The sequence below is a fragment of the Heteronotia binoei genome, chromosome 10 (genome assembly GCF_032191835.1).
Source record: "Heteronotia binoei isolate CCM8104 ecotype False Entrance Well chromosome 10, APGP_CSIRO_Hbin_v1, whole genome shotgun sequence".
NCBI lineage: Eukaryota > Metazoa > Chordata > Lepidosauria > Squamata > Gekkonidae > Heteronotia > Heteronotia binoei.
Window position 1 is genome coordinate 15,756,332 of NC_083232.1, and position 27,750 is coordinate 15,784,081.

General features: G+C 46.6%; 1 protein-coding gene across 2 annotated transcripts in view; it reads right to left on the bottom strand.

Annotated features, from left to right (window-relative positions):
• Positions 1–27,750, bottom strand: part of XYLB (xylulokinase) — a 191,071-nt gene that overhangs the window by 148,054 nt on the left and 15,267 nt on the right. For both annotated transcript variants that reach the window (XM_060248075.1, XM_060248074.1), the window contains exons 4-8: positions 27,064–27,144; positions 23,036–23,122; positions 19,763–19,891; positions 16,421–16,486; positions 12,863–12,935 (exon numbers count right to left, since the gene is read on the bottom strand). In XM_060248075.1, the coding sequence (XP_060104058.1) occupies positions 12,863–12,935; positions 16,421–16,486; positions 19,763–19,891; positions 23,036–23,122; positions 27,064–27,144 (436 nt within the window). The remainder of the gene's footprint in view (positions 1–12,862; positions 12,936–16,420; positions 16,487–19,762; positions 19,892–23,035; positions 23,123–27,063; positions 27,145–27,750) is intronic.

The window sequence follows — 27,750 nt, forward strand, 5'->3', positions numbered from 1 at the left end:
CATAGGCAGGTGTGGGTGACGGGCTAAGAGGATGCTGTTTCCAAGAGAAGAAAACCTGCTGAACAGCTGCAAATTCAGAAGTCCGCTTAAATCCTGAACAAAGGGGGCCTGCCAGCAGGAGATGCTGGCTGCTATCCAGAAAAGCCCTTAAAATATTCTTGCAAACATTAGGCAGAGCTTGGTGCCCTTTCCAGCTCACCAGTCCATCATCGCCTCCGCTTTGATCCAAAAAAAGCTTTGCAATGGAAGGTTCTAACGTTCCTCATTCACAGCGTGCTTTCTATATCAACTTCTGTGCTGTGAAGCCCTGCAAGTCTGCCCTGAAAACCGTGAGCGTTGCAGAGGATTCTGCGGCACATTCGAGGGCTCGTGCTCAGTCCCAGAGGGATGTGAGCTGGGAAGTCGACCTATTTGAGCCTGCAGGCACAGTTGGAATTCTGAGACAGGGTGTTGGGCACAGCACAAAATGGCTGCCACAAGAGGCGGAGACAGCCACAAAATGGCTGCTGTGGGTTACTTTGTTACACAGCGAAGACCATTGTGCTGCGGTGGCAGCTGCTGCCAAAGCAAGTTGCTTAAAAATCTGCACGGCCAATCAAATCTCCAGCGGCCAATCAGAAGCCTTGCTGGACAAAAATGCCATTGGGCCCCACCCACTTTCTAAAAGCACTTGGCAGGTGCCAGAAAAGGCTTTGGTGGGCACCCTGGCACCCACTGGAACCATCTTGCACATTGCTCTAGAGCGGGGCTGGCCAAACTCGCTTAACATAAGAGCCACATAGAATAAACATCAGATGGTTGAGAGCTGCAAGACATGAACATCAGATGGTTCAGAGAAGGAAGGAAGGAAGGAAGGAAGGAAGGAAGGAAGGAAGGAAGGAAGGAAGGAAGGAAGGAAGGAAGGAAGGAAGGAAGGAAGGAAGGAAGGAAGGAAGGAAGGAAGGAAGGAAGGAAGGAAGGAAGGAAGGAAGGAAGGAAGGAAGGAAGGAAGGCAGGCAAATAGATGAATGGAGGGAGAAAGGAGGGAGAGAGGGGGAAAAAGCAATTTTAAAGAGATTTAAAGAGACAAATGGCTTCTCCAAGCCAGCAAAGGGATGCTGGGGCTTTGAGAGCCACACAATACGCCCACCACTGCCTAGTGGGAAATTGGAGGTGGAAGGTCGGCTGACTTTCAGGGAACTTTGTCCACTGTAACTGTGCTTGTCATTGAAAAACCCTTGCTATTTGTCTGAGGGACTCCAGTAGCCTCCCCAAAACAGCATGAAAACAGTGCTTTCAAAATAAAGGCTCTAGATTTAAAACATATGGGACCAATTCAGTCATAGCCAGGCCTTCCAAGCTACACTGGTCAAATGAGAGTTAAAAGAGATGCGCAAAAAAAACAAATGGAAGGATTGGATAAAATGCAAAAGGAAGAGCCATGCATGCAACTTGAGTTCCTTGAAGGAAAGCAAGATAAAAATTTACTAGGCAGGGGTTTTATTTACATATTTAATTCATTTATACTCCAATTTCTATCCCATGGAAACCCATAACAACTGGCGTCATTCCCCTCTCCTCCATTTTATCCTCACAACAGCTCTGCAAGGCGGGTCAGGCCAACAGCGTGCAACTGGCCCATGATCATCCAGCAGGCTTCTGTGGAACAAGTGGAGATTCGAACCTGGGTCTCCCAGATACTAATCTGACACAAACACGCCCCAGAGAGATAACATGCTGGCGTAATAGAACAACGTAATACCGGAAAAGTTATTTTTCAAGTAAGAAGCAAGGCACAGAAGTACACTCTTAACTGAATTTGTATCTATCTTTTCTTTTCTTTTCTTGGAGGTCAAGATTTACACTGCCGTCAATTACTTTAATCAGCAGAGGATGAGGACGGAGAAGCCTCTATAATAACTGCAGAGGTTTTTCTTGGGAATGACTGCTCTCTACTTGCCAGCTGTCAATTTCATTTAAGGGAATTATTCGGCTACGTTCTTAAACCCAGTCTGTACTCTTGATCTTGCAGTCTTCGGTACAGATGTCAGACATAACGGACAACAAAAAGGATTTTTAAAAATGCCTTGTGATCTGGCCATGCAGGGCGTTGCGGAGAGCAGAGACCGAGGCTGAAAACTAACCACACGTAGCTGAGGGCCCCAACTTATTGGTTCATTTTGGCACAGATCAGCAGACAGGTTTGGCTCCTTGTGGCCAGCCTCTGAGCTTCAGGACTGTGGTTTACAGTCAATAGGAAGCCTATTTGCCTATCTAGAGAACTGGCGTTCATGGCTTAGTGAACATCATCAGGAAATACTACATAATGTAATATAATACATTTGTTAAGTCATTTCTGGTACGACATTAAGCTCAGGTATTTGAGGAAGTGTGCGTGCGCATGAAAGCTCATTCCTTGAATAAAATGGTATTGGTCTTAAAGGTGCCACAGGACACAAACCTTGTTCCATGCTGACTACAGACATCGTTTTAGAAGGAGGGTGTTGGTACAGAGTCCAAAGACTGCTTTTTGACTGAGGCCCCAGTTTACCACTGTGTAGCCACATATACACATGGCAGAAGAAGACTGCAGATTTATACCCCGCCCTTTGCTCTGAATCAGAGACTCAGCGCGGCTTACAATTTCCTATATCTTCTCCCCCCGCAACAGACACCCTGTGAGGTGGGTGGGGCTGAGAGGACTCTCACAGCAGCTGCCCTTCCAAAAGCAACCTCTGCGAGAGCTATGGCTGACCCAAGGCCATTCCAGCAGCTGCAAGTGGAGGAGGAGAAGAAGACCACAGATTTATACCCCGCCCTTCTCTCTGAATCAGAGACTCAGCGCGGCTTACAATCTCCTTTATCTTCTCCCCCCACAACAGACACCCTGTGAGGTGGGTGGGGCTGAGAGGGCTCTCACAGCAGCTGCCCTTTCAAGGACAAAATATGGATAAAGATAAAAATATGGAGCAAATGGGAGAAAATATGGAGGGAAAATTTAAAATTGACTAAATCCTCTCTCTTTAAAGAAAATTTATGCAAGATGGCATACCGTTGGTATTATACTCCCGAAAAGCTTTCTAGAGCATTCCCAAACACTTCTGATAAATGTTGGAAATGTGGTAAAGTCAAAGAACATTGTACCACATGTGGTGGAAATGCGAACTGGCTAAAAAATATTGGGTGCAGATTTCTCTCTGGATTCAAAAGATATTAAAGATGCAAATTACTCATGTACCGGAACTATATTTATTAAATGTATGCAGAATGTCGATGTCCAAAGCAGCGAAAAAGTTACTGCTTCATATTGTTACAGTAGCGAGAATAGTGTATGCCAAATACTGGAAGTCGTCTCAAATACCAAATAGGGAGGAATTCATGTTGAAACTGCTGGAAGCGGCTGAAATGGATTTGTTAACCAACAGGTTGAGAGGAGGGAATGTAGAGGAATGCAAGGAAACCTGGAATCCGTTGTATGAATGGGAAAAGAAATTGGGTTTTGAATTGATAAGGTAATATATATATTTTAGGTTTAGTCCTTTTGCTCCATTAGATGTTATGTTTAGAATAAGAAATTTGTATGTTTATTTCCTTTTGTTTGTTTTGTTTGTTGTGTGCTATGTTTTTAATAAAAAAATTAAAATAAAAAAAATATGGAGAAGAGGTCCATCAGTGACTATTAGCCACAGTGTGTATATATATATGTGTGCATGTGTGTGTATATATAATTTTTTTGGCCACTGTGTGACACAGAGTGTTGGACTGGATGGGCCACTGGCCTGATCCAACATGGCTTCTCTTACGTTCTTCTGTGACACAGAGTGTTGGACTGGATGGGCCACTGGCCTGATCCAACATGGCTTCTCTTACGTTCTTCTGTGACACAGAGTGTTGGACTGGATGGGTCATTGGCCTGATCCAACATGGCTTCTCTTATGTTCTTCTGTGACACAGAGTGTTGGACTGGATGGGCCACTGGCCTGATCCAACAGGGCTTCTCTTATGTTCTTATGTGACATAGAGTGTTGGACTGGATGGGCCACTGGCCTGATCCAACATGGCTTCTCTTACGTTCTTATGTGACATAGAGTGATGGACTGGATGGGCCACTGGCCTGATCCAACAGGGCTTCTCTTATGTTCTTCTGTGACACAGAGTGTTGGACTGGATGGGCCACTGGCCTGATCCAACATGGCTTCTCTTACGTTCTTATGTGACATAGAGTGTTGGACTGGATGGGCCATTGGCCTGATCCAACAGGGCTTCTCGTATGTTCTTCTGTGACACAGAGTGTTGGACTGGATGGGCCACTGGCCTGATCCAACATGGCTTCTCTTATCTTCGTATGACAACTCCTGAGATAGCTATGGCTAACCCAAGGCCTTTCCAGCAGCTGCAACTGGAGGAGCGGGGAATCCAACCCGGTTCTCCCAGATAAGAGTCGCCACACTTAACCACTACGCCAAACTGGTAGCAGTGGTGGAAGGTGTCATCATGTCGCATCTGACTTATGGCAACTCCATAGGGTTTCAAAGCCAGAAACGCTCAGAGGTAGTTTGCCAGGCACTTACAACATCCTGTTCAATCCCAGTTCAAAGTGCCAGGTGATGCCCAACTTCCTACAACCAGAGATCAACACACTTAGAGGAATTTCCACTTTAGTAAATTACGGTCTGCTACAGGGACCCGGTCTGTATTCCATCAGCTATTGAGACTACGGGTGCGATCAGACAAGGAATCTGGCCTGACAGTTGCCCGGCTTTGAAAAAGCTGGTATTCTTTGACGCATGCCCAGGCAATCATGCAGCCCTTGCCAATGAGGAAACACCAGCCGCACAAGCACACAAGGCGCATTCAGAATGCTCATACGCATGTGAGGCATGGGCAGCCTGTGCTCAGCCATTCAGACAGCCAGGAAATATGCCCTACATATGATTTAGAGATCTGCTACTGGGAAGTCCCACCCAAATATAAACCAGGGCCAACTCTGCTTAGCTTCCCAGATCTGACAAGACCAGGCTAGCCTGGGCCATCTAGGTCCAGATTAAGTAGGATACTGGTATTAACTTTAACGACAGCAAATGCTACCTACGGTAATCCTGGACTTCTTTGGTGGTCTCCCATCCAAATACTAACCAAGTCTGACCCTGCTTAGCTTCTGAGACCCGATAAGATTGGGCTAGCTTGGCCATCCAAGTCAGGGCAAGCAATAAGTAAATGAACAAATTTGGAGGGGGGGGGGGCAACCTTAACTATCCTACATAAATCAACAGTACTGCGACATATTAATTTCGGCAGTGCTTGGTCTCTCAATGAGGAGGCCTGGAGCAACTACTGAATTGGAAAATAAGACTTTTTTTGTAGCAGGAACTCCTTTGCATATCAGGCAACACCCCTTTGATGTAGCCAATCCTCCAAGAGCTTAAAGCCAGTTTGGTGCAATGGTTAAGTGCACGGACTCTTATCTAGAAGAACCGGGCTTGAATCCCCACTTCTCCACTACCAGCTGCTGGAATGGCCTTGGGTCAGCCATAGCTCTGGCAGGAGTTGTCCTTGAAAGGGCAGCTGCTGTACGAGCTCTCTCAGTTCCACCCACCTCACAGGGTGTCTGTTGTGGCAGGGGAAGGTAAAGGAGATTGTGACTGCTCTGAGACTGAGATTCAGAGTACAGGGCAGGGTATAAATCCAATATCATTTCGTTCTTCTCTTAGTACAGGGCCTACTGTAAACTCCAGGAGGACTGGCTACAGCAGGGGTGTGTGGCCTAATATGCCAAGGAGTTTCTGCTACAAAAAAAAGCCTTGCTTGTAAGGATTTGGCGTGCATAAGTATTTTGACACACGGGGCTCTGATTCACAGCCTTCTGGTACCTGTAAGCAGAGATATTCTGTCTGAGACAGAAGCATGAAAAACAGGAAAGAAAGAACTATTCTTGCTACGACATGCATTAGGGAACTGTCTGAAGAACTGGCCCCACCTCAAGGCTATTGACAACGAGAGGTATTCAATCTCTTAACAGTTCTATGGCCTGCCGCTCTGTATAGATGGGAAAGCAGCCGTGAATAGGCCCCGTCTCTTCTAGGTCACGGTCAATGATGGATGAAAAGAGGGGTCAGTGTTCGGATGAAAAGTGGGTTCGATGCACAGATGAATGGAGGAGGTCAATAAGTGGATGGGAAAGATACAGTATCTCCCTCGAAGAGCGCTATTGATTAGTTGCTCAAGGTGGCCCAGGATTGCAGCTGGGCTTTGGGTAGGGACTGTACAAACCTTAACGCAACGTTAACTAGGAATGCAAAGCAATGAAATGGGGAAACTCTGCACAGAGAGCAGCAAGGCAGATGCAGAAATCACCCTCGGTCCTGTGCGCCAAGCCGCCTGCAACCAGAGATAACACAAAAATGTCAGATTGCAGCCGTCTGTTAGCTCCTAGCATGGTGCTGAACAGAAGGGAGCCCGTGGTTGACTCTTGATGGTCCCAGAGACCTGAATACAGGTAGATCCAATGGGCAGAATTTTTTTTTAAAGTTGAGTGCAATTAAGAATCTGCATTTGAAGGAAGTCTTATTCAGAACGTAAGCTTTCATGTGCTCTCTAAGCACACTTCCATCAGACAGAGGAATCCAGAACAGTGAGCAAAGCCACACATAGCTGGTATTCAGTGGCTCAGAATGCAAACTGGTACAAATTTAAGAACCAATGACAGTATAATTATCTGGTAATTTTACTATACTGTTCTTAAATTTGTATCAGTTTGCATTCTGAGCCACTGACTACTGGCTACGTGTGGCTTTGCTCACTGTACCGGATTCCACAATTGATGAAGTGTGCTTAGAGAGCACACAAAAGCTTACGTTCTGAAGAAAACTAAGTTGGTCTTAAAGGTGCAACTTGACTCCTATTTTGTTCTACTACTTCAGACCTACACAGCTGACTACTTGGATCTATCTTGAAGAAAGTCTGTTTATCCTGGGAGACTCAGGTTCAATCCCCATGAAGCCACAAAGCTCCATCGGCTGATCTTAGGCAAGTAACTGTCTGTCAGCCCAACATATAAGGATACTTATGCATGTATGTACATGCCATCAACTCACAACCAACATTTGGCAACCCGAGCAAGAAGACAGAGCATCACTGCCTCAGACATAGCGTTCCAACTAGAAGAAGAAGAAGAAGAAGATATTGGATTTATATCCCGCCCTCCACTCCGAAGAGTCTCAGAGCGGCTCACAACCTCCTTTCCCTTCCTCCCCCACAACAAACACCCTGTGAGGTGGGTGGGGCTGGAGAGGGCTCTCACAGCAGCTACCCTTTCAAGGACAACCTCTGTGATAACTATGGCTGACCCAAGGCCATTCCAGCAGGTGCAAGTGGAGGAGTGGGGAATCAAACCTGGTTCTCCCAGATAAGAGTCCGCACACTTAACCACTACACCAAACTGGCTCTCCAAACTACCACTACACCAAACTTAACCACTACACCAAACTACCATTGTTCAGCTGCACAGTCGAGTCTGACTCTCTGCAACCCAATGAACCACATCACGCTAGGCCTTCTATCTTCCACCATCCTAAGTTCACTCATATCCACATTTGTTGCATTAGTAACACTGTCCAGTCATCTCATCCTTTGCTGTCCCCTTCTTCTTCTTTTACCTTCAATCTTTCCCAGCATCAGGGTCTTCGCCAGTGAGTGCTCCCTTCTCATTTGGTGGCCAAAGTATTTCAGCTTCAGCTTCAGTATCTTAACCTTCCAGGGAACGGTAAGGGTTGATTTCCTTCAGGATTGACTGATTTAATCTCCTTGCCAGCCAAGAGTTTTCTCCAGCGCCACAGTTTGAAAGCATCTCTGCTTGGCCTTCCAACTATACACTGGCTAATAGCCAGGCATTGACTTCTGCTCCATATATCTACCCAATCTTCTCTTGAAGGTGTTGAAGCCGCCTTATATTGAATCAGGCCCTCTGTCCATCAAGGTCAGTATTGTCTGCTCAGACTGGCAGTGGCTCTCCAGAGTCTCAAGCATAGACCTTTCACATCACCAGTGCTTTCAACTGGAGATACTGGGGATTGAACCTGGGACCTTCTGCATGCAAAGCAGATTCTCTACCACTGAGCCACAGCACCTCCCTCCCATGTTGTATCCATGCAGACAACCTCTGTAGGGCAGCGGCCAGGTTCAAATCCCTATTTTGCCATGAAGTTCTGTGGGTCACTTTGTACCATGTGGCTTTTTCAGCCTAATCCACCTCACAGGGTTGTTGTGAAGATACCATGGGGCAAACCCAGCCTGAGCTACTTGGAGGAAAGGTGGTACAAAACGTGGCAGATGGATGCTGCAGTGGTAGAGTGTATGCTGTGCACAGAGAAGGCAATTCCTGCCAACTCTATTATCAGATGCTGAAAAGACCTTGCTCTGCCCAAAAACTTGGGAGGGCTGCTGTGAGTCCTAAATCAGGCAGACCAATGGTCTCCCTTCAGGCATAACCGCATGAGAAGCCTGACTAGTCACAACATGCGCTGGAGGAACACAAAAAGGGCTCATTTTCTCAGCACCACAAGAAGGAGTGTGTGATTACCATCTTGCCTGGTTTTTGCCAGCAGAAAGGGGGGGTGTCTTTTCACCCCTTTTCTCAGGTTTTGGGTTAAAAATCCCCCCTTGCCACCATTTCCCTGGCAAAAAAACAGCCATAAATAGGGTTGCCAAGTCCAATTCAAGAAATATCTGGGAACTTTGGGGGTAGAGCCAGGAGACTTTGGGGGTGGAGCCAGGAGACATTAGGGGTGGAGCAAAGATCAAGGCTGTGACAAGCATAACTGAACTCCAAAGGGAGTTCTGGCCATCACATTTAAAGGGACGGCACACCTTTTCAATTCCTTCCTTCCATAGGAAATCATGAATGATAGGGGCACCTTCTTTTGGGGCTCATAGAATTGTTCCCCCTGGTCCGATCGTTTTGAAACTTGGGGGGTATTTTGGGGAGAGGCACTAGATGCTATACTGAAAATTTGGTGCCTCTACCCCAAAAAACAGCCCCCCCCCCAGAGCCCCAGATACCCGTGGATCAATTCTCCATGATCTCCTATGGGAATAAATCTCCATAGGGAATAACAGAGTTCCCAGCAGACATTTCCCTCCCCTCCCCCCACTTTCTGATGACCCTGAAACAGGGGGAGGGCCTCCAAACCGGGGGATCCCCTGCCCCCACCTGGGGATTGGCAACCCTAGCCATAAAGGAAACCGGTAGCTTTGTCTCTCTCTCTCTTGTAGCGCTGAGCAAATAGCACTTTTTAAGATGAGTTCCCCTGATATGTCCCTGGAAGGGCATTATGCTCCACTGGTCAAAATCTGCTGGTGATCCCTGGCCTGAAAGAGATCCTGCTGTCCTCAACAAGGGCCAGGACTTGGTGGAACGCTCTGCCAGAAGACATCAGGGCCCGGCGGGATCGTTTACAGTTTCGCAGGGCCTGTAAGGCAGAGAGGTTCCGCCAAGTCTCTGCATGAGGACAGCGACGGTTGCCGTGCAGGCGCCATTTTCTCTCCACCCCCTGATGTGATGTTATGACTAAGAGCACTTTAGAAGAAGAAGAAGATAGATAGAAGATATTGGATTTATATCCCGCCCTCCACTCCAAAGAGTCTCAGAGGGGCTCACAATCTCCTTTCCCTTCCTCCCCCACAACAGACACCCTGTGAGGTAGATGAAGATATTGGATTTATATCCCGCCCTCCACTCCGAAGAGTCTCAGAGTGGCTCACAATCTCCTTTCCCTCCCCCCCCCCACAACAGACACCCTGTGAGGTAGAAGAAGATATTGGATTTATATCCCGCCCTCCACTCTGAAGAGTCTCAGAGCGGCTCACAATCTCCTTTACCTTCCTCCCCCCACAACAGAGACCCTGTGAGGTAGATGAAGATACTGGATTTATATCCCGCCCTCCACTCCGAAGAGTCTCAAAGCGGCTCACAATCTCCTTTCCCTTCCCCCCCCACAACAGACACCCTGTGAGGCAGGTGTCCACCAGGTTTTGTAATCTTTTAATGTAATTGATTTTAGATATGTGTGTTTTTTAATGTTATACATCGCCCTGAGCCCGGCACTAGCTGGGATAGGGCGATTTATCTAATAATAATAATACACCTGATTGTGAGTCAACTTACATTCTCAACTCACATTCTCACAATCCAAAACACACGTTGCAACTTCTGTGTCCGTGCTGGCACTGCTACAGTCTCTTCAGCCAATCACTGGATAGTGCAACCCTGCGTCCCCTTCATGCCCCGCCCCCCCAACGGGGAACTGAAGCTTCTCTACAGGGAAGGAAATCAGTCTTTAAAAAGCAGGGAGGGGGAGTCACTTCTGAAGAGGATAAGGCATCAAACGACATGTTTAACTTGCTTAGTCTCAAGAGCATCTTACTTTTGAAAAAATCCACACAGTTTAAGTGGAAATAATTTATCATTCTAATATAGCCTTTTGGCATTTAAAAAATCAATCAACAAAAGAGCGAAGCGTTTTACAGGAAGCGATTAGCACCTCCTGGAATTGGCCTTTAAAAAAAAAAAAACTCGAATTCTATTCTGGATTTTGTTCATGCATGCGCACACATGCACATTTTTGGCAGGAGCTCCTAGTCCTTTTTAACTTTTAAATATTTTTAACTGTGCAGAAATGAGGAAAAGGTGAGCAGCCTTTTATTATTGTTGTTATTAGAAAAAGAAGAAGAGGTGTGTCCTTTACATTTACACATATGAAGATTTAGAAATAACATAATGCATAAATATTTAGAAATAACAGGACATATAAAGTCACCAAGAGAATGAGCAAACTTTCAGCAGCTGTTGGCCTCTCGCACACATGGAGGCTGATTTCAGTTACTCCACATGGTGGCTGTCGTAACATGGTGCTTCATTCCTTTCCAACACTGGCTGACGCATGTTCAGCACTTCACCAGCATTCAGAGAGCATGCGCCCCCTGCTCTCGGCCTTTTTTTCTTTCTCCTGTGCACTCATGAACACATGAAGCTGCCTTATTCTGAATCAGACCTTTGGTCCACTGGAATCAGTTTTGTCTACTCAGACTGCCAGTAGCTCCCCAGGGTTTCAGGAAGAGGTCTTTCAGTTTGGTGTAGTGGTTAAGTGAGTGTACTCTTATCCGGGAGAACTGGATTTGATTCCCCACTCCTCCACTTGCAGCTGCTGGAATGACCTTGGGTCAGCCATAGCTCTCGCAGAGATTGTCCTTGAAAAGGCAGCTTCTATGAAAGCTCTCTCAGCCCCACCTACCTCACAGGGTGTCTGTTGTGGGGGTGGGGAGGTAAAGGAGACTGTGACCGCTCTGAGACTCTGAGATTCAGAGTATAGGGCGGGATATAAATCCAGTATCTTCTTCTTCATCCCCTACTGCCTGATCCTTTTAACTGGAAATGCGAGGGATTGAACCTGGGACCTTCTGCATGTCTAGCAAATGCTCTATCACTGAGTCACAGCCCACTCCTTTACACACACAGGGGAGGGACAGTGGCTCAGTGGTAGAGCATCTGCTTGGTAAGCAGAAGGTCCCAGGTTCAATCTCCAGCATCTCCAACTAAAAAGGATCCAAACAATAGGCTTGAGAAAAACCTCAGCTTGAGACCCTGGAGAGCCGCTGCCAGTCTGAGTAGACAATACTGATTTCGGTGGACCCATGGTCTGATTCAGTATAAGGCAGCTTCATATATTCATATTTACAAAATAATGCCTGTAAAGAGCTTTGAACCCTTTGAAGCACTGCAATGGTGTACAATGCTATTTCACTGAACTAAGGAAGCTTGTTGGCTTCAAGGCTGTTCCATATGTGAAATGCTCATGGCTACTGATTATTTGGGGAGGGACGGTGGCTCACTGGTAGAGCATCTGCTTGGTAAGCAGAAGGTCCCAGGTTCAATCCCTGGCATCTCCAACTAAAAAGGGTCCAGGCAAGTAGGCGTGAAAAACCTCAGCTTGAGACCCTGGAGAGCCGCTGCCAGTCTGAATAGACAATACGGACTTTGATGGACCATGGGTCTGATTCAGTAGAAGGCAGCTTCATGAGCGTAGGTGACATGCCGTCAAGTTGCAGCCAACTTATGGTGACCTTGTAGGGTTTTCAAGGCAAGAGACGAACAGAGATGGTTTGCCGTGCCTGCCCTGGAACTCCTTGGTGGTCTCCCATCAAAGTACTAAACCAGGACTGACCCTACTTAGTTTTTTAAGATCTGCTAAGACCATCCAAACCTGGACCACCCAGGTCAGGGTGAAGTATTGTATCAGTATTAATTTTAACCCCACAGTTAATGGAGTCCCGTGGCACAGATTGGTAATGCTGCAGTACTGCATTCCAAGCTCTCTGCTCATGATCTGAGCTTGATCCCAGTGGAAGCTGGATTCAGGTAGCCGGCTTGAGGTTGGCTCAGCCTTCCATCCTTCCGAGGTCGGTCAAATGAGTACCCAGCTCACTGGGGGGAAGTGTAAAAGACAGGGGAAGGCAATGGCAAACCACCCCGTAAAAAGTCTGCCGTGAAAACGTTGTGAAAGCGACATCACCCCAGAGTTGAAAACAACTGGTACTTGCACAGGGGACTACCTTTTCCTTTTAACGCTGCTTATGGGTCCCTCTTAACCAAGATACGAAACAACCGTACGACCCGTAACAGATCCTAATTGAGAAGAAAGCTGGATGTCCATAACCATGGCTAGCGTTCGCAGCATTTAACTCTTCCCAAGGACATTAGGAGAAGTTAGGGGAGATTAGAGAAAAAGAAAGGAAACAAGTATACAGATAATTCCGTTTTCTCTCATTAGCCCACGTGAAGCTGCGAAGGTTGGGCTGAGGACATTTTTTAAAAGTGGAGGACACTTACCGTCGCTGTAATCAATGCGTGCGTAAGCCCCGAGAAACAGGGAGGCTGCAAAGCTGCTGACCAAAGAGATCCTCTGGAAGAGAAAGAGACGATGAAAAAGAGAATCCCAGATACATTCACTTACCATTTATCTACAAATCAAGGGCACAATCAAGCAAAAAAAAAAAAATTAAGCCTTTTGTTAAATTCCCATTGATTCAAAGGGGCCACACGCTTCAAGGCCTGCAGCTGAAATCAATGGGACAGAAAAGTAGTTAACATTCACTGATCAGGCCCCAAAGTACAGAAGCACAATGCGGCATCAATGAAAGCTAAGGGAAAAGAAAAGCAAACCCATGAGTGAGCTGATCGGTCCACTCAAGCAGTTCGTACCGCAAAACAAATCCATTCGCTGTGCAAGGCCACTCAATTTGCAGGGATCTTATGAAACACAATCCGTGGGGGGGGGGGGGGGGGGGTTCACATGCTGTACAAAGCAAACCTTTTCAGAAATATTTATAGAATGTTGCTTATGGGATGCCCAACAAAGACAGAACAATCTGTGGCACAGGCAATAAACAAGCAGTGGTACTAATAACCAGGGGTGGAATTCTAGAAGTAGCTCATTTGCATATTAGGCCATACACCCCTGATGTAGCCAATCCTCCAAGAGCTTACAAAGAAGTGCCTTGTAAGCTCTTGGAGGATTGGCTACATCAGGGGTGTGTGGCCTAATACGCTAAGGTGCTCCTGCTAGAATTCCATGCAATTATATTACTAAATTGTGCAACTAAATGTGATAAAGAACATATATGACCTATAGTCATATATACCAACTGAGTTATTACCAGTCGTTCCGTTTAAGCTGAGTTAGTGTGAGCTAGCTCACAATTTTTTAGCCTCCAGCTCACACATTTTTGACTTTGCTCAGGAAAAAATGGCCCCAGAATAAACTAATTTATGCAGGAGCTCACAACTTTTAAAATGATTTTTTTATTTTTTATTTTTGTCTTAATGTACTTTTATGTTTCATCTATATATATATAAACGTGAGCCGCCCTGAGCCTGCTCTGGCGGGGAGGGCAGGATATAAATCTAAATAAATGAATTAATAATTTGATGTCAGTAGCTCACAAAGTAGAATTGTTGCTCACACGACTCCACAGCTTAGAGGGAATGCTGGCTATTACCTGCTTGTTTATGCCCTATACCACAGATTGTTCTGTCTTTGCTGTGTATACTATCTCTGCGGTCCCTCTTTTTTGGATGTTGTATTAGCTTAAGTGTAAGCAGTTTACGGCATAGAAAGCTTAAAAGGGGGATTATATAGAGCAGGGGTGGCCAACGGTAGCTCTCCAGAAGTTTTTTTTTGCCTACAACTCCCATCAGCCCCAGACAGCATGGCCAATGGCTAGGACTGATGGGAGATGAAGACAAAAAAACCGTCTGGAGAGCTACCATTGGCCACCCCTGATATAGAGTCATGGAGGATAGATCTATCATTGGCTTCATTGATTTGGAGAGCCAGTTTGGTGCAGTGGTTAAGTGTGCGGACTCTTATCTGGGAGAACTGGGTTTGATTTCTCAATCCTCCACTTGCACCTGCTAGCATGGCCTTGGGTCAGCCATAGTCCTGGCAGAGGTTGTCCTAGAAAGGGCAGCTGCTGTGAGAGCCCTCTCCAGCCCCACCCACCTCACAGGGTTTCTGTTGTGGGGGAGGAAGGGAAAGGAGATTGTGAGCCGCTCTGAGACTCTTTGGAGTGGAGGGCGGGATATAAATCCAATATCTTCATCTACCTCACAGGGTGTCTGTTGTGGGGGAGGAAGGGAAAGGAGATTGTGAGCCGCTCTGAGACTCTTTGGAGTGGAGGGCGGGATATAAATCCAATATCTTCATCTACCTCACAGGGTGTCTGTTCTGGTGGAGGAAGGGAAAGGAGATTGTGAGCCACTCTGAGACTCTTTGGAGTGGAGGGCGGGATATAAATCCAATTTCTTCTTCTTCTAATCCTCCTTCTCCTCTCGGCATCTGGAGGAGCTCCCTCCCTCCCTCTCCACGGTGGAATTCACAACTACCGTCATAAGCGCCAATGCCTGCACACCTTGGGTTCACCAATGGCGTGACTGAGGGGCAGCCAACAATCATTAGCATTCATTTTTGTCGGACCGTGAATGTCTGCTGCATTCCACAGAGGAACAGCAAAGAGAGATGTTCCTGCCTTGAGAAGATTACAATCTAAAAGGTAGCATGGAGTAGCCACAACAGACAGGGGAGAAAGATGAAGGGCGGGGGGGTGGATATAAACAGTGGAAGGCTACAGTATTTCAGTGCATGCTCATGCTTACTTATAGCAGCCGCCAAAATAGCCCAGGCCGGCCAGCTTGGAAGCTAAGTGGGGTTGGCCACGGTTAGTACTTGGCGACCACCAAGGAAGACCAGGGTTGCAGTGCAGAAGAAGGTAACGGCAAAGCATCTTTTGCTCATCTCGTCTTGAGGCTAATCGCCGGTCAATGAAAATGGACCCTCTGTGCCCTTACACATCTTAAAGACTTGCATTCCAGCACTGGACAGATAAATGTCCACCTCCTGTAACTCCATGAATGGAGGACCTTACAGCTTTATCAGTATTTGAATGCATGACATATAGATGACAGTCGCTTATGCATTGGTTTTTAGGCAGCTGAAAACTTTTGATAGGAAGAGGTGTAGACCTGCCACCACTGTTGCCATAGTTTTGTTTCTACTTGACATATACTCCAGCCTCCTACTCGCACCATTTTTTACAAATTATTTTTCTGAACTTTTGAGTCCAGGAGCCTCACAGCACACAATTATGATTATTATTCGTTATAGGATGTGATTGGGATTAAAATCCAGAGACTGTCCGCTACAGGAATCACAGAATGCTCTTTTTGTTCTGGCTTTGCAAAACTGACTCATGCCAACAATGGTGAAGGAATCCCAGGTCCTCAGGAAGTGCTTGGGAGAACAGCATCAAACGTCTTCATGCATTTAGCAGCTCAGACTGGTATCCCCCGTTTCTGGCGGGTGTCAAACTGCTCTTCCAGAAGACACCTCTACAGCGGGCAGAGGGTTACACCCTGGGATAAAGTGACATCATTCCTGGCACAAAACCAAAGCCTCTTTGACTGCATGGGTGAGGCTACTGCCCAAGTCACCGTGATGGATGCCTTGGATGTGGCCAGGGTTTGTTTGGGGTTTTTTTTTGAGCAGGAACGCACAGGAACGCAGTTCCGGCTGGCTTGGCATCAGGGGATGTGGCCTAATATGCAGATGAGTTCCTGCTGGGCTTTTTCTACCAACAAAAGCCTTGTGACAAACAATTGTGATGTCAGGGGTGTGTGGCCCAATATGCAAATGAATTCCCGCTGGGCTTTTTTTGTAGAAAAAAAGCTCTTACTAAACAACCTTTCCCCCCAATTCACCACGTGTTTTTTTTTTAAAAAACCCTTCCCTTTATTTATGCGGTGATTTGCGCCAATATTTGCAGAAAGCTCCTCGCCCAACACACAAAACCAGTTGCACTTTCCAATAAACGAAGTGAAGAGGAAGCTAACCTCCGTCTGTCCGTAGACCTCAGGGTTCTGGCTGTAAATCTTCGCTATCTGGTTTCCTGTAAAACGCTGAGAAGACAAGCTGGTGCTTAGGAACACAAAACTCTAAATGGAGTCAATAATCATTAACTCGGCGTAATGAGTTCAGCACGTTTGCACTTTGGATATTTAATTTGTTTGATGCATGGCAAAAAGTTGCTGTTCGGCAGCAATCGGCATTAAGCGGACTATAATGCATCGGCTCATTATGAAGATTTTGCTCACCATTCAAATGACCAAAAAAAAAAAAAAGGCTGCAAAAGAAGCATTCCGGGCCACAATTTCCATTTCTACAAGAGATGATGAATCAAGGGGATGAATTAGCCTCGTTACTTAGACAGAGCCCCGGTGCCCAGCGACTGCCACCTCCAGGTTCCCCAAAGATTACGTTTGCCACTCGGCACAATTCAGTTAAGCAAGGGGACCAAAACAGTACATAAAATTCAATAAATAAGCTTTAAAAATATAAAACAATTAAAAATCTATCCTGGCTAAAACCCAGGCTTTTTTTTTTTTTTTTTTGAGCAGGAACACACAAGAATGCAGTTTCTGGCTGGCTTGGCGTTGGGGGTGTGGCCTGATATGCAAATGAGTTCCTGCTGGGTTTTTCTACAAAAACCCCTGCATGAGATGACGGCATCAGGGGGTGTGTCTAATATGCAAATGAGTTCCTGCTGTGCTTTTCCTACAAAAAGCCCTGTGTGGGACAATGGTGGTGTCAGGGGGAGTGGCCTAATATGCAAATGATGTCCTGCTGGACTTTTTCTACAAAAAAAACCTTGTGTGAAACAATGGTGACATTCGGGGGAGGGGGGTGGCCTAATACGCAAATGAGTTCCTATTGCGCTTTCCCTACAAAAAGGCCCTGTGTGAAACAATGGCGATGTCAGGGGATGTGGCCTAATATGCAAATGAGCTCCTGCTGGACTTTTCTACCAAAAAAGCCTGTTAAAAGCTATCCACTATCAAACACAGTAGGATGCATGGATGGAGAAGACACAGCTGAAGCGTAATATACCAGCTGCCTGCTGGATCACCATCACCCAAAAGCTGTCCAAAAAGAGTGGCCTTGCATGCTCTGCAGAACCTTGGGATGTCTCACATGGCACACGCCTCTTCAGGCAGCTGGTGGCACAGAACAGGGGCCACTACTGAGAAGGCCCTCACTCTTGTTGACACCGGCAGAAGTTTGTGGACCAGAGACCTTCAATAAATACCAAGATGATGACCAGAGAAGACGGAGAGGATCATGCTGGGAGAGGCCTGAAGATATTGAGGTCTCGGGCCATTTAGGGCATTAAAAGTAAATACCAACACTTGGAATTGCCACAAGAAGCTAACTGGGAGCCAGTACAGGTGCCAAGGGATAGGTGTTATTTGTGCCGACCAGGCAGCTTCCTGGACCACTTGCAGTTTCCAAAATGCCTTCAAAGATAGCCCTGTTTCACATGAAGCTATAGTGCCTGAACACATACACAAGTGGTGTAGTGGATGGAAAGTTGGATTTGGGTTCAGAAGAACAGGATTTCATGCTCAACCACAATAGATGAAGAAAAACTGGATTTATATCCCGCCCTTCATTCTGAATCTCAGAGTGGCTCACAATTTTCTTTCTCTTCATACCCCACAACAGATACCCTGTGAAGAGAGTGGGGCTGAGAGAGCTCTCACAGAAGCTGCCCTTTCAAGGACAACTCTGCGAGAGCTATGGCTGACCAAAGGCCATTCTAGCAGCTGCATGTGGAGGAGTGGGGAATCACACTCAGTTCTCCCAGATAAGAGTCTGCACACTTAACCACTACACCAAACTGGCTCTCTGGATGACTGAGCTATACTAGGGGTATGGAGATACATTGTGAGTGTTATTTTCCCTTTGGTTCAACTTAGCTGTCAGAGAGGAGAGCTTAGGAGGAACTGAAGTTATCCTTTATGAGTACATGAATGAGGAAAGGGTTTTGGAAAAATGAGATTTATGAGATTTTTAGAAATTCTACATATATGTATGCAGCGGGTTTTTGGTAGAAAAAGCCCAGCAGGAACTCATTTGGATATTAGGCCACACCCCTTGCTGTCATCATTGTTTAACTGGCCATTCATACAGGGCTTTTTTTTTTTGAGCAGGAACGCACAGGAGCGCAGTTTCCGGCTGGCTTGGTGGAATTCATTAGCATATTAGGCCACACCCCCATCACCAAGCCAGCCGGAACTGCGCTCCTGTGCGTTCCTGCTAAAAAAAAAAAAAAAAACCCTGTATGAATGGCCAGTGCTTTTTTGGGAGAAAAAGCCTAGCAGGAGCTCATTTGCATATCAGGCCGCACTACCTTGCCTGGGAGCATGTGGCTGCCACGTGACGGGTTGGGCCGGCTGGAGCCATGGCCAACCCAGGCGGAGCTCCGCTCCTGTGGGCTCCGGCGGGAAAAAAGCCCTGTGCATGGCAGGTGACTGTTCCCTCCTCCCTCTTCCTCCTGCATTTCATCCTCACAACAACCCTGAAAAGACAGTCAGCCCAGTGACTCATCCCCAATCTGCAGTGGGACCTGGGGATCCTCCAGCATTACAGCTCATCTCCTGACTGCAGAGATGCATTTCCCCGGAGAAAATGGCTGCTTCGGAGGGCGGGCTCTACGGCACTGTACTCCCACTGAGCCCTCTGCAGGCTCTTCCCAAATCTCCAGGAGCTTCCCAACCAGGAGCTGGCAACCCTAGCCCCCCTCCCGTCCCCTACCAGTGGCCAGGGGCAGGGCAGACACCCCTACCCTCTGGCAGAACAGGGCTTTGAACTGCAAGCTCTACTCCAACCCGCAACACTCTACCGGCCCTCTTAGCGGATGCTTGTCCTAGAAGCCTCTTAACTTCGACTCATGGGCTATGGCAGGACAGGAAGGTCACAAGCCCAGTGCCGGATTGAACCCTGTGGAGGCCCCGAGGCAGTTAAAACCTTGGGGACCCCCTTGCAAATTTATCTCAAGAGTCAGAGAGCCCACCCCACTACCCGTGGCCCCCGCTGCAGCCTGCGGGTGCCTTCTCAAAAGCCCCTTGGACAAAGGTGCGGGGGAGAGGCAGAAGGAAGCAAACTCGACGACAACACCAGCAGCAGCCGCACCAGGCAAGTCGGGCAAAGAGCGACTCAGTTGCTGGCTGCGCACGCAGGCTCCAAGGGCTGCAAGCAGGGAGAAAATTGCAGGGGAGTCAGCCCAGGGACCCTAAAGGCATAGGAGCCCATAGGCCAGTACCTACTTCTTGGCCTAATTGTTAATCCAGCCCTGCACAAGCCTCAGTGTGGCTGATTACAGTCTTTCCTCTCACCTCGTAAGCTCGTGATCCAGTGATCTCTGCAAGTTTCTGAGCACCTCCAACAGCTTCTTCCAGAGCGTAGCACTGGGCACTTGTGCTGGAGTCCATCCAAACAGGGCTGTCATTGATAGAAAAGCAAGACTATACCAGGAGGAGGAGGGGGGGGGGAGAAACAATGCCAGAAAGAGGGTGTCAGTGCCGTACAGATTTGTGTTAGCTGAAACTCTGGCCTAGAAACAATGGCCCACCTCTCTTCTCTGAGTCAAGGAGCGGTTAAGTCTGAGGACTTGCATAAGCCTCTTGTAGCCGGGCATCAGGGTTTCCATTCCCTCATTTGCTGGCTCAAGCAACAGGAGGGAGATGAAAAAGAAGCTGCAGTGATTGCTCCCCCCCCCATGTAAAGTTGCATGAGCTGAAGCAAGATAACGTCAAACTCCCAAAGAGAATCACACACGCGCACACATGCATGCTGCAGTCTGCTAGTGTATACGGAGGGAAGGAGCACAAGAAGGCCTCAACAAGTCCTCAGTTTAGAGACCCACCAGAAACACTGGGTTTGCACGGCCATCCTAAGCACAGTTACAGCTTTGTAAATCAACTGAAATCAATTGGATTAAAAGGATGTGATACTTTAGAGTGTAGCACTGGGCACTTGTGCTGGAATCCATCCAAACAGCAGCCGTGTTGGTCTGATGCAGTAGAACAAAGTAGGAGTCAAGTGGCAACTTTAAGACCAACCAAGTTTTATTCAGAAGGTAAGCTTTCGCATGCTCTAAGCACACCTCATCAGACGAGGAATCGGGCAGAATGAGCAGAGCTGCATATCGCTGGTAGACAGTGGTTTAGAATGCAAAATGGGACAAATTTAAAATCCAATGACAGAATAGTAAAATTAACAAATTGAGCACACCTTTGATCTGGGTAGCATGAGTGTGAGAAACCAATAAAACAGTAACGTGTCAAAACGTGAGAATGTCTGCTAATCACTCTATTGTTATAAGCCTGGACCAAAATGAGGGCATTTCTTTCTCAAAAGTTTTCCCATCCAACTAATTAACCTTTTAACATGTAACATACATATAGACCGATTTTACACTAACCTTACTCCGCCCTCAGGTCGGTCTTCTCCGCGCGGTGTCCTCCCGATTTTCCATCATTTGTGCCGGGGCTGCAGCAAACATCACAGTTTTCACGCAGCAAACGCAAACCTCTAAAAGCCAGTTTCCGTTTGCTGCACAAAACCCACTATGTTTGTTGTAGCCCCGACGCAAATAGTAGGAAATCGGGAGGATGCCGCACAGAGAAGATGGACGTGAGGGTGGAGTAAGGTCAGTGTGAAATCAGCCATAGTTTGCCATTAGAAGAAAAATACATTAAAATACTATTCAAGGGGCTTTTCAGTTGGGGCTTCCAAGATTTATTTATTTCAAATGTTTATTTGAGAGCTTTTATGCTGACCCAACTCTCAGGGGCAGCTCAAAACACAATAAAGATATAATGAGATGCCATCAAAAAAGATGACTGCAGATTTATATCTCACCCTTCTCTCTGAATCAGAGTCTCAAAGCAGCTTACAATCTCCTTTATCTTCTCCCCCCGCAACAGACACCCAGTGAGGTGGGCGGGGCTGAGAGGGCTTTTTACAGCAGCTGCCCTTTCAAGGACAACTCTCTGAGAGAGCTACGGCTGACCCAAGGCCATTCCAGCAGCTGCAAGTGGAGGAGTGGGGAATCAAACCCGGTTCTCCCAGATAAAAGTCTGCACACTTAACCACTGCACCAAACTGGCCCACTATACTATACTAAAGATAAAGAGTCAGGTTTTATTATGACAATTATAATTCAAGAAGCATTTTAAGATAGATGCTGAGCTGATATAATTTAGTACACCTTCCAGTGATGTCAGGGGCGCGTGGCGTATGCAAATGAGTTGTACTAACGAGCACCAACACCTCTTTTTCTACAAAACGACCCCTGCCAACTATTCAGCCAAAACCGTATGAGGAACAAGTCTAAAACCAGTCTCTACCTGATGCTACTAGTCAAGTGACAGGGGATGGAGCCTTCAAGGAGGTACCATCAGCACCAAACCTATACTTCGAAAAAACTGGCAAAGATGAGTAAAAAGATGTCGGACAGATGTTGGAAATGTAAAAATCATGAAGGTTCTTTTTTTCATATGTGGTGGACTTGTGAAAAAGCGAAAAAGTTTTGGCAGATGATACAAGAAGAAATTTCCAAAATTTTGGGATACGACTTTTAAAAGTTGCAGAGACTTTTCTGCTGGGATTACAAATGGAAAAATTTCCAAAAGAAGATAGGACTTTAATTTGGTATTTGCTCTCAGATGCTAGGACATTGTATGCGCAGTTGTGGAAGCAAGAAAAAATACCAGAGAAATGGGATTGGATTGTGAAAGTTTTATCGTGGAGTGAGATGGACAAATTAACAAGAACTTTAAGACACTATGATTTGGACGTGTTTAAAAAGGAGTGGAAGAAATTTAGAGGATATATAGAAAAAGAGTGGAATGTAAAAAGACATTGGACAATTTTTTAATATGAATGCGAGAAAAGAAAGACATTGAACTTTGATTGGTTAAGGGTACCTTTATAATTGAACTTAAGTATATAACCTCGGCGGGAGTCTAGTAACGGAGGGAGGGGGGATTGGAAAATATCATATGGGTTAGAGATAGTAATGATATAATTAGATATTGTTACCATATGTTATCAATAAAATTGTTTAAACACATCAGCACCAAACCTGTTGAGTTCTAGGCACCAGATCAAGAAGGGCTTTATTTCCCAGAGCAATTATTTAATCCTTCCAAATTCTGCATGTTTTACCCTGATGAATCCTTAAAACAGGGGTCTGCTAATTCTATCTCATCACTCCCCTAAAGTTGTTCTTTACGAGACTGTTTTTACAAATATTTAACCACAGAGATGTTTTATGCTGGGGTGGCCAACGGTAGCTCTGCAGATGTTTTTTGCCTACAACTCCCGTCAGTCCCAGCCATTGGCCATGCTGACTGGGGCTGACGGGAGTTGTAGGCAAAAAACATCTGGAGAGCTACCGTTGGCCACCCCTGTATGGGTTTTTTTTTAAATCAAGGGCCAAGATAATGTGAAAACTTACATGTGTTCTCATTCATATTTGCCCTTTACTAATAAGACTACTTGAGCATCGTCAACCCGCAGTGGGGGGAGGCAGGGCAGGAGCACAAACATCAAAGATCAAGAACAGAGATGAACTTCCTGCCCAAACTCCACAAAGGCATTACCTTCAGTGCCAGATGCAAAGGGACATCGAGTGGTAAATTCTGTAAAATCAAGTTCGCTCCTTCGTTCCAATAGATGCTCCCATGTTGCTGTACGTTACACAAGAAAAGAGAGTTATATATAAATCAGAGCTGGGTTATACAGTCAAATTCACATTCAGATCCCGAGCGGAATCAGTGAAATTTAAATAAGCATGGCCCAAACCTCTGTAAATAGGTGTCTTTCTTACAGCTACTGAAATAAGTGTGAGATGAAAGCTATTGCTTTCCAAGGACCAACTGTCTATTTATTTATTTATTTATTTAATTCTATTTTTAGCCCGCCCTTCCTGTCTGTCTGTCTGTCTGTCTGTCTGTCTATCTATCTATCTATTTAATTCTATTTTTAGCCCGCCCTTCCTGTAGCAAGTACTTCTTCACCCAAAGGGTGATTAACATGTGGAATTCACTGCCACAGGAGGTGGTGGTGGCCACAAGCATAGCCACCTTCAAGAGGGGTTTAGATAAAAATATGGAGCACAGGTCCATCAGTGGCTATTAGCCACAGTGAGTGTGTGTGTGTGTGTGTGTGTGTATATATATATAAAATAATTTTTTTTGGCCACTGTGTGACACAGAGTGTTGGACTGGATGGGCCATTGGCCTGATCTAACATGGCTTCTCTTATGTTCTTAACAGGCTCAGGGCGGGTTACATCATAAACCTACGGAGCTCATACAAGCAGAGGTGGTCCCGTAAATATGCTGGCCCCTGGCCATATAAGGCTTTAAATGTAGGTACCAACACCTCGAACCAGATCCAGTACTCAATGGGTAGCCAGGGCTGAGAATCTATACTGAGAGTCTATACAGAAGAAGAAGATATTGGATTTATATCCTGCCCTCCACTCCGAAGAGTCTCAGAGCGGCTCACAATCTCCTTTAACTTCCTCCCCCACAACAGACACCCTGTGAGGTGGGTGGGGCTGAGAGGGCTCTCACAGCAGCTGCCCTTTCAAGGACAACCTCTGCCAGAGCTATGGCTGACCCAAGGCCATTCCAGCAGGTGCAAGTGGAGGAGTGGGGAATCAAACCCGGTTCTCCCAGATAAGAGTCCGCACACTTAACCACTACACCAAACTGGCACAGGTTTTCAGTGTTTCATTTGGGAGGGAAGGAACACATTCCCAGCCCGCACACTTGGCAAAGATAAGCTTGAAAGTGCATGGAAACTATCTGAAATCACAGAAGCCAGAGGAATGAAAGGGTAAGGACAACACCAATTGTCATGGCATCCATGGGTCCAACCCACGGATACTGATGTCATTCTAGAGCTGAAGTCAACCGTTTAAAAATGTCATGAGAATCCACTCAGGGTTAGAACTCAAGGGCATCCAATGAAGCCGGTGGGCACAAGGTTTAGGACGGACAAAGGAAAGACTACTTTACAGAGAGGAATGTGGAATTCGCTGCCAGAGGAGGTAGTAATGGCCACGGGAATACACAGCTTTAAAAGGGGATTTGAAAGATTCATGGAGGATAAGTCTATCAGTGGCTACTAGCCATGGTGACTGAGGGGAACCTGTACATTCAGAGGTACTAATCTTTTGAATCTCAGAGCCAGGAAGCAACATCAGGGGAAGGACTCAGCCTCCATGCCCTTTTGTTGGCCCACCAGAGGAACTGGTTGGCCACTGTGTGATACTAGATGCTGGTCTGGATGCCCTCTTGGTCTGATCCAGCAAAGCTCTTTTTATGGTCTTATTGGGTCATGGTGTGGCACAACCAGGCAATCTTGCCTCCCTCCACATATATATGTACATACACATGCCTTTTCAAGTACTAAAACAGTCAAACCTCTGGACACTGTAATATCTAATTTGGACCTAAGATTTCCAAGAGTAAAGGCAGGACTTCAGAGGTCCCCGTGATAGCTAAACCAGAATCACATTAAATAGTAACCATAGCTATGCTTGGCGAGGTCCTGGCTCAGTGGAAGACCATCTGCTTGGCATGCAGAAGGTCCTGGGTTCAATCCCTGCTGGGTGACCTCCTGCTGGCCCCTGGTTTTTGGCCACTGTGCGACACAGAGTGTTGGACTGGATGGGCCACTGGCCTGATCCAACATGGCTGCTCTTATGTTCTTATGTGACACAGAGTGTTGGACTGGATGGGCCATTGGCCTGATCCAACATGGCTCCTCTTATGTTCTTATGTGACACAGAGTGTTGGACTGGATGGGCCATTGGCCTGATCCAACATGGCTTCTCTTATGTTCTTCTGTGACACAGAGTGTTGGACTGGATGGGCCATTGGCCTGATCCAACATGCCTTCTCCTATGTTCTTATGTGACACAGAGTGTTGGACTGGATGGGTCATTGGCCTGATCCAACATGGCTCCTCTTATGTTCTTCTGTGACACAGAGTGTTGGGACTGGATGGCCCATTGGCCTGATCCAACAGGGCTTCTCTTATGTTCTTATGTGACGCAGAGTGTTGGACTGGATGGGCCACTGGCCTGATTCAATATGGCTTCTCTTATGTGACACAGAGTGTTGGACTGGAGGGGCCATTGGCCTGATCCAACAGGGCTTCTCTTATGTTCTTATGTGACACAGAGTGTTGGACTGGATGGGCCACTGGCCTGATCCAACATGGCTTCTTACGTGACTCAGAGTGTTGGACTGGAGGGGCCATTGGCCTGATCCAACAGGGCTTCTCTTATGTTCTTATGTGACACAGAGTGTTGGACTGGATGGGCCACTGGCCTGATCCAACATGGCTTCACTTATGTTCTTATGTGACACAGAGTGTTGGGACTGGATGGCCCATTGGCCTGATCCAACAGGGCTTCTCTTATGTTCTTATGTGACGCAGAGTGTTGGACTGGATGGGCCACTGGCCTGATCCAGCATGGCTTCTCTTATGTTCTTATGTGACACAGAGTGTTGGACTGGATGGGCCATTGGCCTGATCCAACATGGCTTCTCTTATGTTCTTATGTGACACAGAGTGTTGGACTGGATGGGCCATTGGCCTGATCGAACAGGGCTTCTCTTATGTTCTTATGTGACACAGAGTGTTGGACTGGATGGGTCACTGGCCTGATCCAACAGGGCTTCTCTTATGTTCTTATGTGACACAGAGTGTTGGAATGGATGGGCCATTGGCCTGATCCAACAGGGCTTCTCTTATGTTCTTATGTGACGCAGAGTGTTGGACTGGATGGGCCATTAGCCTGATCCAACATGGCTTCTCTTATGTTCTTATGTGACACAGAGTGTTGGACTGGATGGGTCACTGGCCTGATCCAACAGGGCTTCTCTTATGTTCTTATGTGACACAGAGTGTTGGACTGGATGGGTCACTGGCCTGATCCAACAGGGCTTCTCTTATGTTCTTATGTGACGCAGAGTGTTGGACTGGATGGGCCATTAGCCTGATCCAACATGGCTTCTCTTATGTTCTTATGTGACACAGAGTGCTGGACTGGATGGGCCATTAGCCTGATCCAACATGGCTTCTCTTATGTTCTTATGTGACACAGAGTGCTGGACTGGATGGGCCATTGGCCTGCTCCAACAGGGCTTCTCTTATGTTCTTATGTGACGCAGAGTGTTGGACTGGATGGGCCACTGGCCTGATCCAACATGGCTCCTCTTATGTTCTTATGTGACACAGAGTGTTGGGACTGGATGGGCCATTGGCCTGATCCAACATGGCTGCTCTTATGTGTTTATGTTAATCTCCAGCATCCACAGTTAAAGTTATCAAGTAGCTGGTGACTTGAAAGACCTCTGCCCACTAGCAATCAAAACAGAAAAGACTGACCTTGATATACCAACATTCCGATGCATTCTAAGTTAGTTTTGCCTGTGCTTATTAAAGTAAACATGTATAGTTGGCAGGGGTGGAATTCTAGCAGGAGTTTCTTTGCACAGTAGGCCACGCACCCCTGATGTAGCTTACAAATTGTTAAATTCATTTTTTAAAGCATAGTACATAAAAACCCAAGTATGCAATTCCCACCCTCGCCACTCTTTTAAGCTGACCTGTCCAGCTCCAGACAAAGCTTTGACTCTAGAGAAGTTAAACCCAGAAGATTTCATCTTTTCCAAGACCATATCCAGGGCCTACAAGAAGAAAGGGGATAAAGATTGACTGCAGCATTCGGGGGGGGGGGGGGGCAAGCTGTCACAGATCTTTGAATTAAAGAGAGTAAATGCCGACCATCCCTAATGAAAATCTCAGATAACAAAGGAGAACAAAAAAAAATCGTTAATGACTAGGAACGTTCCAAAATCATCAATCATGTAATTCTTCTTTATTGGTGGAGGGAAGTGCCATCACATCTCTGCTGACTTGGGGTTCTCAAGGCAGGAGACAAGCAGAGAGCCAGTTTGGTGCAGTAAAGTGTGCAGACTCTTATCTGGGAGAACCACGTTTGGTTCCCCACTCCTCCACTTGCACCTGCTAGCGTGGCCTTGGGTCAGCCATAGCTCTGGCAGAGGTTGTCCTTGAAAGGGCAGCTGCAGTGAGAGCCCTCTCAGCCCCGCCCACCTCACAGGGTGTCTGTCAGAACTTGTAACTATTATGCTTGCCAAGCTTGGTAATGTTAGCCTAACCGACTCCATATTGTAATTGTATACTAACCCTGTGTCCTTGTAACTAGAGCCACTAACCAAATGCTTTGCATTTCAAACAAACTGTAACCACTGAAGGGTGACAGATAGCCTCTG